At 47.3% G+C, this 17,814-nt stretch overlaps 2 protein-coding genes across 4 annotated transcripts in view; one reads left to right on the plus strand and one right to left on the minus strand.

The window, feature by feature from the left end:
• Arhgef4 (Rho guanine nucleotide exchange factor 4) overlaps nt 1–3,716 on the plus strand; it is a 233,766-nt gene extending 230,050 nt beyond the window's left edge. Inside the window, 5 exon segments of the mRNA XM_074070442.1 lie at nt 258–389; nt 1,055–1,298; nt 1,918–1,992; nt 2,529–2,623; nt 2,626–3,716. Of these exon segments, the coding sequence (XP_073926543.1) occupies nt 258–389; nt 1,055–1,298; nt 1,918–1,992; nt 2,529–2,623; nt 2,626–3,006 (927 nt within the window). The 3' untranslated portion in view covers nt 3,007–3,716.
• A 679-nt stretch (nt 3,717–4,395) lies between these two features.
• Fam168b (family with sequence similarity 168 member B) overlaps nt 4,396–17,814 on the minus strand; it is a 31,917-nt gene continuing 18,498 nt past the window's right edge. For 2 of the 3 annotated variants that reach the window (XM_074070444.1, XM_074070443.1), the window contains 4 exons: nt 11,131–11,273; nt 10,854–11,052; nt 9,075–9,204; nt 4,396–8,686 (listed from right to left, as the gene is read on the minus strand). In XM_074070444.1, the coding sequence (XP_073926545.1) occupies nt 9,092–9,204; nt 10,854–11,052; nt 11,131–11,273 (455 nt within the window). In that variant the 3' untranslated portion in view covers nt 4,396–8,686; nt 9,075–9,091. The remainder of the gene's footprint in view (nt 8,687–9,074; nt 9,205–10,853; nt 11,053–11,130; nt 11,274–17,814) is intronic. The other variant, XM_074070445.1, reaches the window with a different exon arrangement.

Raw genomic sequence — 17,814 nt, forward strand, 5'->3', positions numbered from 1 at the left:
CAGTGCTCAAGAGTCACACAAGGTCAGCAGCTACAGCAGGGTTCTACTCTGCAAGAAGAGGTCAAACCTGCCCACCTTTCTTCCCACCCCACAACCTCGACCTTTGAGACCCAGAGAACTCGGGCTTCAGGAACATTGCTCCTACTCTGGCCTACCTTAGTGGGGATGCAGTGGGACCCCCCCCCATCATGGAGGGAGGAAGCAAAACCCAAGGTGGGCACATCTACTCACTCCTGGCTCTTCTTGGAGTCTCCCAGGGGGAAGATCTTTTGGTCAGGAGCTCAGAACTCATCTACTCTGGAGAGCTGACCCGTGTTACACAGCCTCAAGCCAAGAGTCAGCAGAGAATGTTTTTTCTCTTTGACCACCAGCTCATCTACTGTAAGAAGGTACCAACCTCTCTGCCCTGCTGGACAGGCCTCATGTAGCACAGGTGGAGAGTAAAGCTAAGGGCTGGGTGAAGCTACCCAGTGGAAAGGAGCCTGAGCCAACCCCAGCCAATCCTTGTTCTGGGCACCATGGTCAGGCCCTTAGGTGAGGTGGGGTGGGATGAGATGAGGGTGGTTCTCTGCAGGGTAAGCTCAGGGACCTTGGGATGGCTCTGTCTGACCAGGGCCCAGTGCTGTGAGACACCCTCCTTCCCCTGCCCATCTGCTCAAGCCTCTGCTGTCACTTGCTCGCCCTAGGGCCCTCTGCTCCAGCTGTCTCCCAGCCTCCCCTTTGCTGCTTGCTTCTGCTCCTCTCACACCTCCACCCACAGAGCCCTCCTTGTCTACTGTACTCTGCTGCGCATGGGGGCTACTGCCTTAGTTTGTGGGGCTGTCTTCCTACCACACTGCACATCTTGAAGACAGAGCTGCCGCTAGCCCGTTGGTGACTGGGCACCAGAGACGAGGCTCCTCCACTTAGCACTGTTGTGGGCTACACCAGGCCCCGACTGTTGTCGTGTGCTATCTGCTGAGGTGGCGGCTGGCTGGAGGGGGTTGGGCAGACCATGGACATGGGCAGGTAAGCAACCAGTTGGACAGCCAGGGCTCAGAGCAGCATCTGGCAGGATCTGCTCCGCCGGGACGTGCTGTACTACAAGGGCCGGCTGGACATGGATGGCCTGGAGGTAGTGGACGTGGAGGATGGGAAGGACCGAGACCTCCATGTGAGCATCAAGAATGCCTTCCGGCTATACTGCAGTGCCTCGGGGGACAGCCATCTACTGTGTGCCAGGAAGCCTGAGCAGAAGGAGCGCTGGCTCAAGGCCTTCATCAGGGAGAGAGAGCAGGTGCAGTTGGACCAGGAGACAGGTGCGAAGCCCTGGTGAGCTTTGCCCCACCTCTAGGGCTCCCCAGCTCTCCTGCCCAGCAGTTTCACAGACCACCTTGGAATGGTCACATGGTATCTCAGCACAAGGGCCTCAGGGCTTGGTGAGGCTCCAAGCATCACATCTCAGTTTGCTGGCTGGGGTTGGGAGTGGTGCTTCACTGCACATATACACACCCAGACATGCTGTGCATGCTGGGACCTGGGGGAGCCCTGGGAGAACATGGAGGGGGAGGTAGGTATGGCTTTAGAAACCCTCCCTGCCCCAGGTAAGCGGACATCTCCCCATCCTGTTCATGGGCCCCAACTTCACACACAGCAGTGACCAGTTTGGCTCTGGTTCTGGAAAAGAGCCTCCACCACAGTGGAGAGACACACTGGACAGGTGGGAGTGAGGCATGGGGTCCAAAGATGGAGGGGCAAAGACCAAGCGTGGGGATTTTCATCCTCTGCCCTGGCTGGCAAGGCAGACTGGCTGAGCAGGACTGGACCAGCCCCTGCTGTGGCCAGGGATCAGTTTGATGGAAGTCTGGACATTATGGGAGGACAACACCAGGGCGGTAGGAAGATGAGGTGGAGTTTCGCGTGTGCTCTTCCCCACAGGCTTCTCCATCACAGAGCTGCAGAGGAAGCAGGCCATGCTGAATGCCAGCAAGCAGGCCACAGGGAAGCCCAAAGGTAAGTGGGTGGTAATCCCACTACCCTGCCGTTTGTTACATTCTTGCTCAAAGGAAAGCTATCTAGCCCCCTGGACCTCCACAGAAGTGCCTGCTGCCCTTTCCAGGCGTGTGTTCCCAAAGGCTGGTAATAAGGGGCCACAGATGACAAAATTTGCGTCGGTATATGGTTGCTCTTGTTCCTGACCCCTCCATCCTCTCCGGATGGTACCATGAGGGACAGTGCTCACTCCCCCAGGCTGCTGCCTGACACTCACAGCTGCCCAGGAAGGACCTAGCTCCACCTTTCCACAGACAAAACATCACATGCCTTGGGCAGGGCCTCTGGCTGGCCTGCCTCAGGCTGCAGTAGCAAAGCCCAGGCCAGAGGCTCCAGGCAGCCTGGGCTCCTGCATATTATCAGCCCTATGTGGGAAGCCTTGTGTGGGAAAACTCTCTCACATGGGAGTCTGAGGCAGAGACCTTGAATGGGCCCCAGCGTCCTGTGCCACTTGACACCCAGGACACCAATGACCACTGCTATCTCTCCCTGCCCAGCCGTCAGCAGGCCCTGCTACCTGACTCGCCAGAAGCACCCGACACTGCCCACCAGTCGGCCCCAGCAGCAGGTCTTGGTGCTGGAGGAGCCCAGGTGGAAGCCAACCACCTTCTGGCACAGCATCAGCAGGCTCACCCCCTTCCGCAAGTGAGCCAGCAGCCACTTGACAGCACTTTGTGGATCTGCCCACCCCACGGTACCTGCTTCTCTCCCCAGAGGCCCACTCCAACAGACCCTCCTGTTTTGCAAGCTGGAAGTGAGCAGGGCTGTGTCTGGGAGTTGCTTGGTGCCCCAGGGTACACAGGTCTGTGCTCCCATCCTTGGTTCAGGGAAGAGATCAGCTGGGAGAGGCAGGACCCCAAACACGCACGAGCACCTCTACGTACCCTGCCCACTGCCCCCTCTGCCTACTACAGATCTGCGTGGGGCCTCCACCAACTGAGCCTGGGAACCACAGCCCAGAAACAACCAGGCTGACATGCAGAAGGTTCTATCTGCTTTGGAATCATCCCCACTCCTGATTCTCCGGGCAGGACAAATCTCCTCTAAGGCTGCCAGCTACCTGCAAAGCCACGCTGGGTGCCCCTTTGCTCTCCAGTTCTTTCAGGTCCCCGACTCAGCTGGTGGTGCCAGGCCACTCACAATCTTGGAGGGCAAGAACCAGGAGTTCTCTGCCCAAACATCTGGCCCAGAGCTGCCCTTTTGCCTCCCGGCCCCTCTCTATGCTGGCTGCTGGACACCCTTTCACTTGTGATGTGTGTGTAGTGGGAAGAACAAAACCATAGTCAGCCACATACTCTGGTCCAGGTTTGGGACCAGTCCACCTGTAGCCATGGAGTGGCTACAGAACCATCTGGTTCGTGTTTTTGTTTGGATTTTGTCATCTTGTTTTTCTAACAATGGAGAAAAATAACTGTGACACGGAAAGATTGCCTTATCCCAATGAGCGTGAGAAGCCATAAGGACTGAATTCTGCAGCCCAGCACCCAGGACTGACTGACCCACCCACCCCAGGAATGGGTGTGTGGCAAGGGCCCACATCCCACAAGAGCCCTGGCAGCACAGCCTAGGCCTGCATGTCAGTCCGGAGCCCGCAGGATTCAGCAGTGTGGACAGTCACTCTTGCACTATTCCTTCTCCAAGCCAGAAAACACGTTTAATTTCATAAAAAAACTTGTGAAAAATAACCCGGCTGGCAGCAGTTGTTTTTGTGTGTGTACATTTTCTCTCCTATGCATCCACCCAACCTTCCTGTGCCTGTTGCCCTCTCTGCCCTAAGCCTTTCTCTACAGAAGAACGAGCCCAGCAGCTCCAGAGGTGTGTGTGGGAGAAAGGGGGTGTGGGGGTGCTTGCCTAGGGGCTAGCCATGTCTTTGGGGCTCTGGTGGGGATAGACGCAGACTCAGGTGGCTGGCAACATGCTCCAGGAGCTCAAGGGAGACAGTAGCACAAGCAGTGGAAGTGGAAAGCAGGCCCCAGAGCTGGACCAAGTGTGGGGTATACTGAATGTCCCTTTCTACCCTTTCCCCAGGGCTTGGAGGCCTGCTGCATCCTCAGCTGCTCCCATAGTGTGTAAGTGAAAATATGGGTTTGACACACAAATGGTCCAGGCCTCAGCATCCTCCCTGATGAAGGAGGAAACAAATCTTCCCAAGAACACCCCAGCCACAAAAGAGGAGCCCAATGTTGCCTCTGTCCCTATCCTATCTGGGAGAACAGCTCCTTTAAGCATGGCCAAGGCCCCTGGTTCTGAGCCAACACTCCTGGCAATCTACTGACTCATGAGAAACTGTAGTACCTCCTCCTACTCAAGCCAAGTTACCTCTGGACAGAACCCACATGGAAAAAAATCGTGAAAACCACAATATGCAACACAAGTCAATCTTTATTGAAAACTGCAGTATTAATACATAACAATTCTTGTTACAATAAACGTGCTTTGAAGAATTTTAAATCTGAGCTCATCTACTCATCAGATTGCATAAAAAATTAAAATTGTATGAATTTACACCTAATTGAACTGGCTCAGGACAGATGGTCCATTCTTTTGTATTGACACATAAGTTCAATGCAGAGGCGAGGGATGCCTTTTAACACTGGAAGACAATGCTGACTTAAGCTTAAAAAAAAGTACCAACAGTGTAAAAAAAGAGTATTTAAAAATTACAGGGAAAAAAAAAAAAAAAGGAACCATTTCCTTTTCAGCCACAGCCCATGAGGATCCCTAGGGCCTCCCCTCTGACTGGCTGGCACAGCAACCCTATGGGAAGCCAGTCTCAGATCTGGCCCAATTAGTCTATATTTTACTGCCCACTGTCTGCACCACAGCCCACAGCTACCCTGCCTGGACAGCCCCCTGCAGTGCTTGTCTGGGACACCCTATCCCTCCCGAAGTGCACTGGAGCTCCCTGGACACACATGCTATCATTGTATCCTCATCCCAAGTAACAACTGATTTGGTACTTTGGACTAGAATGTTTTCTGTTCTATCAAATGAACTGGGTATGGGAACAAATCCTCTGAGCCCTGCGAGACCAATTTCACCATTCCTACCAAGGGCACACCCTCCCCTCAGTATGTCATCTGTAGTATATCCCAAAGTTGGCTGCCTTTCAGGAAGTACAGGGGAGTCGTGAGCAGCTCAGAAAAAACATACACAACCCCAGGGATGTGTGGGGCAAGTGAGCTAAGCCAAGCCCTGCCTGAGGCACACTCCTTACACGTTGGAGATCCCCTCAGAAAGCACCAGAGAGAAGGGACCAGCAGCCACCCCACCTGTCACTGCACCGCAGGAGGTCCTATGCCATCTGGGCAGTGCCAGCCAACCAGTAATTGCAGCAGCCAACTATCAGCTGCTTGATGAGAGAAGGCGGCCCAACGGATCAGAGTAATACTATTTCCAAATGTTGAAAAGGTCAGGTGAGGAAATGTGAACTTCCTTTATAAAGCTGCCCCAATATTTACTATGGCTGGTGTGTGCCAGCCTCTTACCATGTTGACTGGCACCCTCACAAAAGCCCAAGCCCTTCTCAAGAGGTCAGGGCACTCCATACCATCCAAAGATCAGCTCCTTCCTGCTGCTGACTTCTCCCCCACAAAACACACACAAATTATTTCCTGGGCTGGCTCTGTCCCAGCAAGGTGGCAGCTGGGACAAAGTAGGCAGTAGGGCTGCTTGGCTAGGAAAGTGCAGGACACTCCATGCCAGATGCCTCCTGCACAGCACTAGAGAAATGGTTTCACAGAACACCAACTGGAATGTTCTCAAAGATGGATCACAATAGACATACAGGTTCTCAAAGTGCTTTCCTGCCAGTTATCCGACTGGCCATGTCCTGAGGGTGGCCTCACTTCTCAGACTCACCCAACCTCCAGCCCACATCCAAACTAGATTTCTGTGAGCAGGGAGCAGCAACAACTACACAGCAAATGAATACACACCTCCCAAGCCTCAGGGGAAAAGGCAGAGAGCAAACTTTAAAAAACAGCCATAATGATGTCCATGTTTACAGGAATTAGGCCCTTTGCTTTGCTTGCCTGTCTCAACTTATAAAAGAACAACAGTTCAGTTGAAAGACTCTCAAATCAGGAATGTCACACACACAAAAAGCAAAGAAAAAAATCTCACAATTTTTTTGGGATACCAAATAATTCAGTTTTGGAACAGAATACTGACCCTAGTTTTAGTCCTTAATTTTACTAGAACTGAATGCTGTTAGGTTAAAATCTTTAAATTTCACAGCTGATGCCCTGATGGTTTCAAAATTGAAAAAGATGTCCACACAGATGAATCATACAATGCAGAAGTATTTGATTTGATAGTCTCTCAATTCACTTTCACAAGAAAAGATTTTTTAAAATCGTAAGGAAACGTGTTTATGAAGCTGACGTAACCAATGGGAGGGGATGCAACCCATTCTTTCTTCTGAAAATACACACCATGTGTGCCAGCCTCGAGCAGGCCTGGAAACAGCCTAGGTAACTTCCTCCCGAAGGCAACTAACGTCACCCCTTTCAGGCAAGGGTTCCTGTATATTGCCATTTTCGTGGGGAACTTTTTTAAAAGCATATACTAAAATCACGGGTATGTTCTCCTGACCTATGATCCTTCACCTGGGAAAACTGCCTTCTCGATTTGTTAAGACCCTGGAACCCTTGGAATCTACTGATACTGCAAACACAGATGGGGTCACCACCACAGACTTGCGGGAATGGACACACATGGACACACACACACACACACACACACACACACACACACACACACACACAGGTTAAGTGCTCATGAAGCGCTTAAAGTACTTAGCAGTAAACAATCTATGTTAATGGACATTGGGAGTAAGGAATCTTCTGTTTATAATGATCCATGCAAAAATCTTCCTAAACTTTTTATGAAATGTTAAAATAAAATTATGAAGGGCATTACTATAAAAAATAGGGTTGCCAAAAGCTCAGTGGCCAGGTGTTCAACCTGCTTGCCAGGCTGACCACTAATGAGGCGACCTCCACCCCAGCGCCAGAGCACTGACCAGCTGCCAGAGACAGAAGCACAGACTCCCCTTCCAACCAAAGCACACAGTATTTCAAACAATGATGGGATGGGAAGAAGATGTGGCCTGACTGAGAGACCCCTGAAAGGGAATGAGTCCTCATGCCTTCAACCCTCTGGCCCCCCACTGAGAACAGATACACACTCCCGATGATGAGAACTGGGTATATTTAAGCCAAAAAAAAAAAAAAAATCCTCTTGATTTCTTATGTACATATTCAGATTTTAAACTCAAAATCTTTTCACAATAGATTCTGGCAGCCAAGTATATTCCAATGCTGCCTGGATCTTTCTGCTGTCCATACTTACTTGGTGCTGAGTGCCTTCAGCTGCAAGAAGAGATGAGACTCACGGACCACAGACACACACAGCTCTTTTTTCCTACCCCAGCTCTAGTCCTCTTCAGCCAATCACAGAGGTCAAGTCACCAATAGGTATGGCCCCAGGACAAGTTTCATGTTTCTGTATTTTCAAATACATCCACAGCCCTGCCTCTTTATAAGAAACATGAGAAATTTTAAATACAGTCTTGTTCCCTTTTAATCATTCATAAATATACAACTTTCTCCATAACACACAGTTTAAAATCTTTGCCCTCTGTGGGGTGCAGACACGTTTTCAGCTGATTCAAACATTTCTCAGAGAGAGAAAAAAAAAGGAATGACTTTCTAAGCTAAATAAAAGAGAGGACAATACTTCCTCCAAGTGTGGCTATTTCTCTTTCATTTATCTTCCATTCCAGGAAAATAATTTAGCTCTACACAGGACTTTCCAATAGATATACAAAGCCTCGTTCTGATCTGTTAAGAGGCATGTAATGATTACTTAAATGGCAGGGACTATTGCTATCTTGACATGCAGACCACCTCTTACCCCACATTGTACTGACTAACACAACTCTCATCTTGCATGATGATCTTTAGTCCCTGCTTCCCAGAACCCACCAAGCCTAAACGGAAGGAAAGGGACATCCACTAACCAGTTGTGCGGAACTACTGTGGCCTTCCCACTCTCCCCATTCCTGCAGCAGCTCCCTTCTGGTTCAGTCAGTGCCAAAGAAACAGGTGGATGAAAACTAAAAGTCCACATCCTCACCTGGCAACCACATCAACCCCAAGTAGCTGAAGATCAGCTCAGTTATTCCAGATGCTCTATGAGGAAATTCACTTTTAACACATGTAACTTGAAGACTGCATACATTACAACAGTGCATTAGTGATACAAGTTGTAAAATATGTTTCCATTCCTTTGGGTTTTGCATATGATGGTTTTGCATCAGTCACTGCAGGTAGATTGAGCAAGCTTTGTTTGTGTTTGTTTTTTAAAACATGCATTCAACTAGATATGATTCAGAATAGATTAATACTCCCTTTTTTATCGTTACAGTTAGCTAAAAAAATTGCCAGGCAGTCCACAAAACAGGATTTGCTTTAGGAGCAACCCACAGAGTTAGTTGGAGACTAACGGCGCTGGGGCCTGCTGGGCCGGGACGTAGTCGTGTTTAGCTAAGTGTCGAGAGCATTAAGAAGAAAGTCCTGGTTGGAGGCACATGGCCTGCAGCACCAGCTGTGGAACTCAATGATGTGACTGCACAGCTCCATCCTTACACCTGGGGGAGAACGACAGGCGGACAGTCACTTGAACTCTTCTGGCACCACTGTTCAAAAACTCAGGTCCAAGGGTCACTGGGGCCTGAAAGAGTGGCCAGTGGACCTGGTTCCCACCCACCTGACAGTGACATCCAGTTACAACCAGAACCCTATTTCCCACAGCAGGAAGGAGGGAAATGCAAGAACATTCCAGACAGATCAGGATGCACAGTGTAAACAGTAAACAGTAAATACTCAATGGTTCCCCTCTGTTCTCTGCTTTGTGTAGTCCCAGTAAGAACACATCGCTCTTGGATCAAGGCTCAGGTGCGTTTTCCTAATTAGTACCGTTCTCCACAGGGAAATACACTTTCGCCAGGGCCCACCCAGCCTTTACTGGTCACTTACATTTATTTGCAGGGTAATCACCACTGAGGGGGCACATAGCTGTAGGTGGGTGTTCCTGGGGCCCGGTAAGTGGGCACAGTGACTGGGTGAGGGGCAACAGGAGTTGGGGAATGAGCAGTCAGCAGGGTACCTGGAAGAAAGAGCAGCATGTTACACATGAGAAGGACCTACACGCTCACAGGGAGATTTGCTCAGCCCAGCTACACACAACCTCTGACAAGCCTACGGGCATGGTCATGTTGTGAAGGAGAAGCACATGGTCTTGACTCAGAGCAAGGTCAAAACTCACTGGATTATCCTAAAAACTAAAAGATGCATTGTTACTGAAAGGTGTTCAGAGCAAGCCTGTATCGACAGTTATGTTTATAAAAGGCTTTTTGTGCCTCCCCTTCATAGAGCATGCACAATTATTTTTACAGATCAGATGATAAACTACAAATAAAAAACTAAATATTCTTAGCCTTAAAGGAATTCTGACACATGTGTAACAAAGGCAAACCCTGAGAACCTATGTTTAGTGCAGAAGCCCATGACAAAAGGACAAATGCTGTGCATTAATTCCACATACACAGGACGCTTAAAAGGTATCAAATTTAGAGTATTTTTGTTAATAGGTACAGGATTTTCACATCTTTGGGATGAAAGTTCTGGAGATGTTTTACAACAATGTGAATATAGTTAATACTATTAAACTGCATACTAACAAGTGGTTAGCATGATTTAAAAAAAAAGGGAAAATATGAGGTGGGGATTTTATACTCCCTGAGCTTCTGAGTACATCAAGAGAAACACATTTTTCCTACAACTTCAGAAATGCAGTGACCACCTGAGTCTATCTCAGAGTAAACACCACCTCAAATTCAGGCATTACTTGCTGCTTTCCACACACCTCCCTCCAGGGGTCTGAGGCCCACAACCTCTGTCCGTGTCAGTCTTCTCTGCCTTGACAGGCAAGTACAGGAATGCCAAATGAAATGAAAATTCTTAGCAGAAACACTCAGAATCCTGCAGTACCTTTCCTTCTAGCATGACCTCTGTGTGTGTGTGTGTGTGTGTGTGTGTGTGTGTGTGTGTTTAAATCCTAGTCATGGGCAAACAACTGTACTCTGAAAGCAGCCACATTTGCCCAAAGGCCAGGAGGTGATCTCATCCCTAGACAAAAGCAAGCCCCAGGTTTCCACGGAGACATCCCCAACCCTTTTCTATTTTTCTATTTTCATGACTTAGACAGACCTGGGAAAGTAAAGATAAATGTCAAAGGGATTCTACAAGTAGTTATTACCTCTATTAACTAATACAACACACTTAAGACCAGTTTTCCTAGATTCATGCAAACATTCCCATTAATGCAATGTGAACTAAAGACACGTCCTGTAAGGCAGCTCCCATTAAAGAGAAGAATTAAGAGGGCCAGTCCACCTAGAACATAAGGTGGCCCCCTCTATTCAAATTGTACATGCTCACAGGGGACAGAGGCCAGAGGCATTTGGTCACTCCTCATCAAAATGCTAAATGGCCCACCAAGCTCACCACACAGTGATTCCATCTAATTCAGTCAGTGCTCCTCAGTTATGCCCCAAGAGGAAGGTCACTCAGTTCAAAGTTTGTTACTCTACACCCCACACTCCTGATAGGAGAAGGGAGTATGCAGTCCTTCCACACAACTGAAAGTCAGAGCCAAAGGCCAAAGTCTTTAGGGGCTCCCCCTACTTCACCCCAGCTCTCATGCTGCTGTTGAACAGACACAGGAGGAACAAGGCCCCAGGAACAAGAACTCACCTGCCGACATGGCCATGGTGGTCCCAGCAACCATGCCCATGGTGACCCCATTGCCTCTAGGAGGAGGGATGGGAGCAGGGTACACAGTCGCTGGCATGCCATTGGGCTGCACCACTGTGGTGTGGTGGATGACGTGAGGGGGTGCTGCATACAGCGGCTGTGTGTAGTATGTGCCTTGCTGTGGAGAGAAGAGAGACAACTGCCACAGAGTCCCACGGCTGTGGACACCTGATGGAACCAACCCTCCCTCCCCAGTGCAGGGCGTGCCCAAGCATACCTGGGCATATGGGCTCTGTTGGGGATAGGCACTTCTCACGGGGTACACAGCCGTCTGGTAAGGGTTGGGGGAAGAGGAGTATGGTGGCACAGCCCCGCTAGTGGGGGAACAGGACACTTTGTAAGGGGTGCCAGGAGTATAACCTGGAACAAAGAAGCCAAAAACCTTGAGTTCACCAGAGCCCACGCCAGACCCAGGAAGAACAAGCATGCAGGAAGAAACCAGGCAGCAACTCAGCCAAGATCTGTTGCCAATGTTGCCCCATCCCTCCTCCACTGAGACCTAGCTAGACTCTGCAGCTGTGCGTCCAAGTGCGGGTAGGGGCTTGGGAGGAGAACATTCTACAAAGTTCTTGTACTCACACAACAACAGGAAAGAAGGCTGGGCGCTGGTGGCTCATGCCTGTAACCCTAGCTACTTGGGAGGCTGAGATTAGGAGGACTGCGGTTTAAGGCCAGACTAGGTAAATCGTTCATGAGACCCCATCTCCAAAATAACCAGAGCAAAATGGACTGGAGGTGTGGTTCCGTGGGTAGTATGTACCTGCTTTGAAAATGTGAAGCCGGAGTTCAAATCCCAGTCCCACCAAAACGAACAAACAAAAAACAAGAAATGTCTGTCCTATCTTCTGGAATATAAATTGGAACAGACTTCCTGGGCTCTATTTGTCATTAAAAGTGCTTATGTCTTTTAATCTCACAACTAACTTTTAGAAATCTGTCTTTCAAAAGTAAACACACGCAAAGACTTCACTGCAAGCAAGCTCACCACAGTGCGGTTCATTATAGCAAAAACATTCCAGGCATCAGGGCCTGGCAAAGCTCCCTAGGGACTTGTGGGTCAAGGGGGCACAAATGCTTACCCTTGCCCCCACCCAGAGTGGCAATTAAGAAAGAAGATGATATAAAGTTACAGACACCAAGAATGGATAGCATTCTGAAACCTGCAGAGCTGGACCTCTTCCCAAGTGACTGGCCTAGCAAAAAAGAAAACGAGCATGGCACAAAGCAGGCAAACTTGTGACTACGCACAGCCATGGGAGCACTGCACCACCATCTGTTTGTCACTGACACAAGGTCAGGCCCTGCTACAGAGATGAGGACAGATGTAGCCCTCTCCACCAGGTACTTAAATTCAGAAGAAAATCACAGAAACCAAACCACTGACATGGCAGCATTACACATCTTGGAAGGCCAGCAGGAGTCAGATCAAGGTAGAGGGCAAAGATGGGGATGAGGGTAGGGAAATAAACTCTCATCTTCACTTCTCAGGACTAAAACCACACCACAGCAGCAAGACCCCCACCCCAAGACAGTGTTAGTTCACAGGTAGCCACTCTATAAGTCCAGTTTCTGCCCCATTATTTCCACTGACCTCAATCAAGTGTCACATCTGACCAAGACATTAACAATTTGTTAAAGAAGTGTTAGAATCAAAATACTCATGGAAGCATACTGTGTACACACTTTAAGATGCTAGATGTAGGGCTGGTGGAGAGGCTCAAGTAGTACAGCGCCTATCAAGCTAATGTGAGGCCCTGAGTTCAAGCCCTATCCCCAACCCAACAACTCCCTGCAAAAAAGATGCTAGATGTAAAAGTTGGGAGCCACATTCAGAACTTCTGGTACTAGCCAGTTGTTAGGTGGTTCAAAACAGCAGTACTCCCTTTCTTCATTGCACAATTTAAAAATGCTCATAACACAGATAAGACAACCAGAAACTGAAACACTGTACTTTTGAGAACATTAGGAATTATTATTTTTAGGTGTAACAATGACATGATTATATATAATTTAATTTGTCTTTAAAGATACTTCTAAAAATCATGCATACAATCTGAGAATGGCTTTAAAATAGTATAGAGGTAAGTGGTGGAAGTACAGATGGGAGTATCACCTCTGAGCTGAGAACTGCTAAGGCCAGGTCACCAGTGAGTGGGGATTACACTCCCACATACTTTATACATAGTTGAAACTATGATAAAAACTCTTCTTAGCTGGGCATGATGGGCATGGTACCATTCTCCTTTAATCCCAGCACTCAAGAAGCTGACACAGGAGGATTGATAGTTCAAGGCCAGCCTGGGCTACATAGGCGGACCCTAACCCAAAACCCCAAGGACTTCAGAAAGCAGCTCAATGGCAGAACACTTACCTAGCATGCACAAGCACTGGGTTCAGTCCCCAGTAGTGGGGGCAAGGGGGTCACCAGAAACAACAGGCATAATTGGGCAAATCTGAACATGAAATACTAAATAAAGTTACAGAAAGCCACTGACAAGTTTGACAATGCTCACACAGATGAGCGTCCTCACTGCTATGACAGAACGGTCATTCTTAGGCCCCCAAGACAAGAGCCACAAAAGCTACACACAGAATTCAGCAGGATAAAAAAGCAAGCGCACACATACACTTATCCTTACACAGATAAAACAGGGGGAAACAAAAACTGGTAGATCCAAGTGGCAGGTGTTATGGCATTTGCCTGCTGGGATTTTTTTTTTTTTTTGTACTAAGGTATGAACTCAGGACCTTGCACCTCCTGGGCAAGCACTCTTACAACTTCAGCCACGCCCCCAGCCCTTTCTACTTTTAAGTTATTTTTCCAAGTAGGGTCTCATTTTTTGCCTGGGCCAGACTGGGACTCCTACCTATGTGTCCCTCATAGCTGAGATCAGATGTTTTTCTGATGGATGTAGCGACCACAAAACACCTAGCTTATTTGTTAAGGTGAGGATCTCACTTTTTTGCCTGAGTTGGCCTTGAATATTCTCTCAACCTCTGTCTCCTGAGTAGCTGAACTGCAGTGTACTGTTCTCCCACATATTCTGTGTATTTGAATTTTTTTATAATAAATAAGGTAAGACATGTTTTCAGACAGTGGTGATACACAACAGAGAGAGGGTCACACCTGATGGCCACATCCCAATGCAGCCCCAAGCTGAGCCTTGAGAAGGCCATCAGCAAGGTGTGGGTCAGATCTGAGAGATGGCATGGCAATTAGGCACGGCTGGAAGAACAAAGACCTGCTGCTGTTCAGTATACACAGCCACTGTGTCACAAAGGAGAAAAGATAGGAGATGCTGTCTGAGGAAGGGAAAACAAGCAACGAATTCACAACCTGGAAGTAATCTGCAGCAAGCAGATCCTTAAAAAGATCCACACTGATATTCCTAACAAGAAAGCACACAACCACTCTGCCACCATTCAAACTGCAAAGAGCTTGGCTTGAAGACAGAATGGAAGCTGCTGACTTGAACACACTTCTAGGATGACAGAGTGTAACACCCAAGTGAGGACCATTTGGGCACACAGTACTCTAGAGGGGTTTCTCTGAGCCAGCACTCTTTTGGCCACTATATCTAATAGAAAAAAGTGAAGTACTTTCTCGCTCCTATGTATCCCTTAGGTTATACAACCAATGACAAGCCAACCTATGAGGTCTTCTTTCTCTACTGGAAACCTCCTCCTAGGAAATCCCTCCAAATGGCCTGAGATGTCTTTTATAACACATGCCTCACATGCAGGCTTTGCTGCAGCAAAAGGCATCTTTCAGAATGAAATGAGCCACATGCTTAAAGTATGTGCATTTCACATATGTAAATTTTACTAAAAAGGAACTATAAACAAACATTAATAATACATATGCTGACGTTATTGGGGGTGAGGTAAACTGAGGCCCACAATTTGCTCTAAAATGAAGTGCATCAAAAAGATAAGCTATGGACTGGGTGCAGTGGTGCATATCTATAATCCCAGCTGCTTCATTTTTTTTGGTGATACTGGGATTTGAACTCAGGGCTTCATGCTTGCCAGGCAGGCACTCTACTGCTTGAGCCACTCTACCAGCCTTCCCATCTACTTTGGAAGGCGGAGATACAAGGATTGCAGCTTGAAGCCAGCCTGGGCAAAAGTGTAAGACACTATCTGAAAAGCAAACTAAAAGCAAAAGGACTGGGGGCGGATCAAGAAGTAGAACACAAGCTTAGCAAGTGTGAGGCCACCAGTTCCACCCCCAAAACCGCCAAAAAATAAAATAGGCTAAAGGATGGGTATGTCTATGATGACAAATGTTACCTGCAAAGTCAGTGGTAAAACGTTGAACTCTTCTTAGCAGTTCACACAATGTTTACTGTGAATGTTTTTTCAGTATTTCATATATTTGAAAAGCTGAAAAATTAAATCACCTACTATTTCTACGAATTACAGCAATAGTTTTGAATCTGTATTTTCATGTCATTGGTTTTCATGACTAAAAGTTATGCCTTAGTCCTCCCCAGAAAACTACTTTTGGTCCTTGTATAGGAATGGATGTTACATCACTTTCTATCCAGTCTCTAAGGCAAATCAGTTTCAAGGAAGACAGATATGCTGTCAATAAAAAGTCAGGGTGTGCTATATCCTACAAGAGTAATCAGAAATTCACAAATTTAAACAAATACACACAATGTCACCTCCTAGTATCCAAAATAGACACTGTTTCTCTAAAATACCTTTAAACTTTCCATCATTCACCACAGAAAACCAAACATATTCAGTGCCAGGTCTCTCAAAAACAGCAATAGCCTTCCAGATTCCCCCTCCCTCAAAAGCCAGTCCATGTAGCCGTATGCTGGTGGCTCCCACCTGTAATCCTACCTACTCACGAGGAGGATCCAGACTCAAATAGTTCACGAGACCCCATCTCGAATAACCCCATCACAAAAAAGGGCTGGTGGATTGACTCAAGTGGTAAGAGCACCTGCAAGTGTGAGGCCGAGTTCAAACCCTAGGGCCACCAAAAAAAAAAAAAAAGCCAATCCATAGGGACATGGGGTTGTTGTCATTAAAAAAATTTCAGGATTCTCTAATCTATTGGATTATCCAATTATGAAGGAGATGTGAAAGGAACAAACACTTATGCAGTGTTTTTAAAAAGAACTATTTTTGTAAGTGACAATTTGCTTTCAAAATGTATTTTTAGTGTTGAAAAAAATTAAACACAAACATTTTAGGTATACATATATATAGTGTGTGTGCATATATATATGTATGTACATATTCATGCATATATATGTATGTGTTGTTATCTCATGGGATTACAAAGGAATCAGTGTATTCTGGCTCTTTAATTTCCTGAGGTGAACATCAAGAACAATGACAAAGTTTCCCACAATAATCCTTTGGTGTCTCTGAAGAACGACAAAAGACAGCTGCTTTAAAACATTTCTGACTTATCACTAAATACCCTCCATAAGCAAGTACTAAAACCAGATAACACCATGTGGTCTGTACTTGTATATAAATGCTTGCACATCTTATTATTGCCTTAGAATATCACTCCGAGCAATATTTTCACCTTTGTAAACATGTAGTGACTGATGTAGTACCATTTCTTACTAGAACTTACTTACAAAGAGCTGAATGCATCTAAGGCAACTTCAGATCATCACCGCAAATAGCAGTGTCAGGTGCTGACAGCTGCGAAGACCAGAATGGGGAAGCCTGAAAGTGCTGGCTGGGTCCAAGCCTGCCCCACTGAGATCGACATGTGACCATGAGCTTGGGACTGTGATCTTCCAATAATACAACTACCAGTAGATCCATTCATCATACAACTGCCAGGAGTGAAGTTAAACACTTTCCCAGGAATAACGCAACACCTAGCTAACTCAGTCCTAAACTCCAATCCGGAAAATGGACAGCAGCCTACGCCTACGTTTGTTCAGGACAAATTGAATGACATCGTCTCCATTTCCAGACTAAGTAATGATACCCTTTGCCAAAAGACACGTCTCATCCCAAGGTTCTCTGAACCTTGTGTGCCACACTTGGAAGAGGGCTAAGAAATGAGCAATACTAGGACTATAAAAGCACACAGAAAGCTACTCCACACATTCAGTACCTATACCACAGGTCAGCTTTGTCTGCAAATTTGGGAAGAGAACCAGAAGGCAGATCAAGAAAGCAGCAGGAAGCTGGGCATGGTGGTACAGACCTATAATCCAGCACTTGGGAGGTGGAAACAAGGAGGATCTCAAGTTCAAGACCAGCTACATAGCAAGACCCTGTTATGAAACACACACAAAAAAAGGGGGAGGGAAAGAAGGAAAAGAAAGCAAACAAGCAGCAAGAATGGAGAGCAACTTTTTCTTCCTAATTTTTTTTACAGGGATGGCTTTGGCTTATTCTTCAGACAAGGGAAAGGCCCAACGAAAAAGGAGAATAAAAGATTCAAAAACAGCAAAGCACCCCATGAACCCAGAAAAAATAAGTGGAGCTGTGGCCCACAGCCAGGTTGGTGTCCAACAGCACCATGGGACATCAGCAGGACCTCCAAATATCTTTTTATTCTTTCATTCACCAATCTCACATAAAAATTTTTATTCCCAGCTCCTTCTAAAAACCCGTAAAATCAGTCACTGCTAGGCCAGCAGGGGATACCCCCACCAGTGGTCACCCCTTCAACAGGAAGCTATGGCTTCTACCCAGCCTATCCCAGCTTCTGAGCTAGAGGATCCATTTGAAAGCAGTCTTGGAAAAGGGACAAGAAAGAACTCATCCCCCTCTAAGACAGGAGGGCTGAGGGAAGTGGACTACACCTGACCCACAGACACCCCCAGTAAGAACACTGTCAGTAGCACTGACCTCTGCAGGGAAGGGCTGCACACTTGTAGCAAGGACAGTTAAAAACATCAGCCTCAAA

The sequence above is a fragment of the Castor canadensis genome, chromosome 4 (assembly GCF_047511655.1).
Source record: "Castor canadensis chromosome 4, mCasCan1.hap1v2, whole genome shotgun sequence".
Lineage (NCBI taxonomy): Eukaryota > Metazoa > Chordata > Mammalia > Rodentia > Castoridae > Castor > Castor canadensis.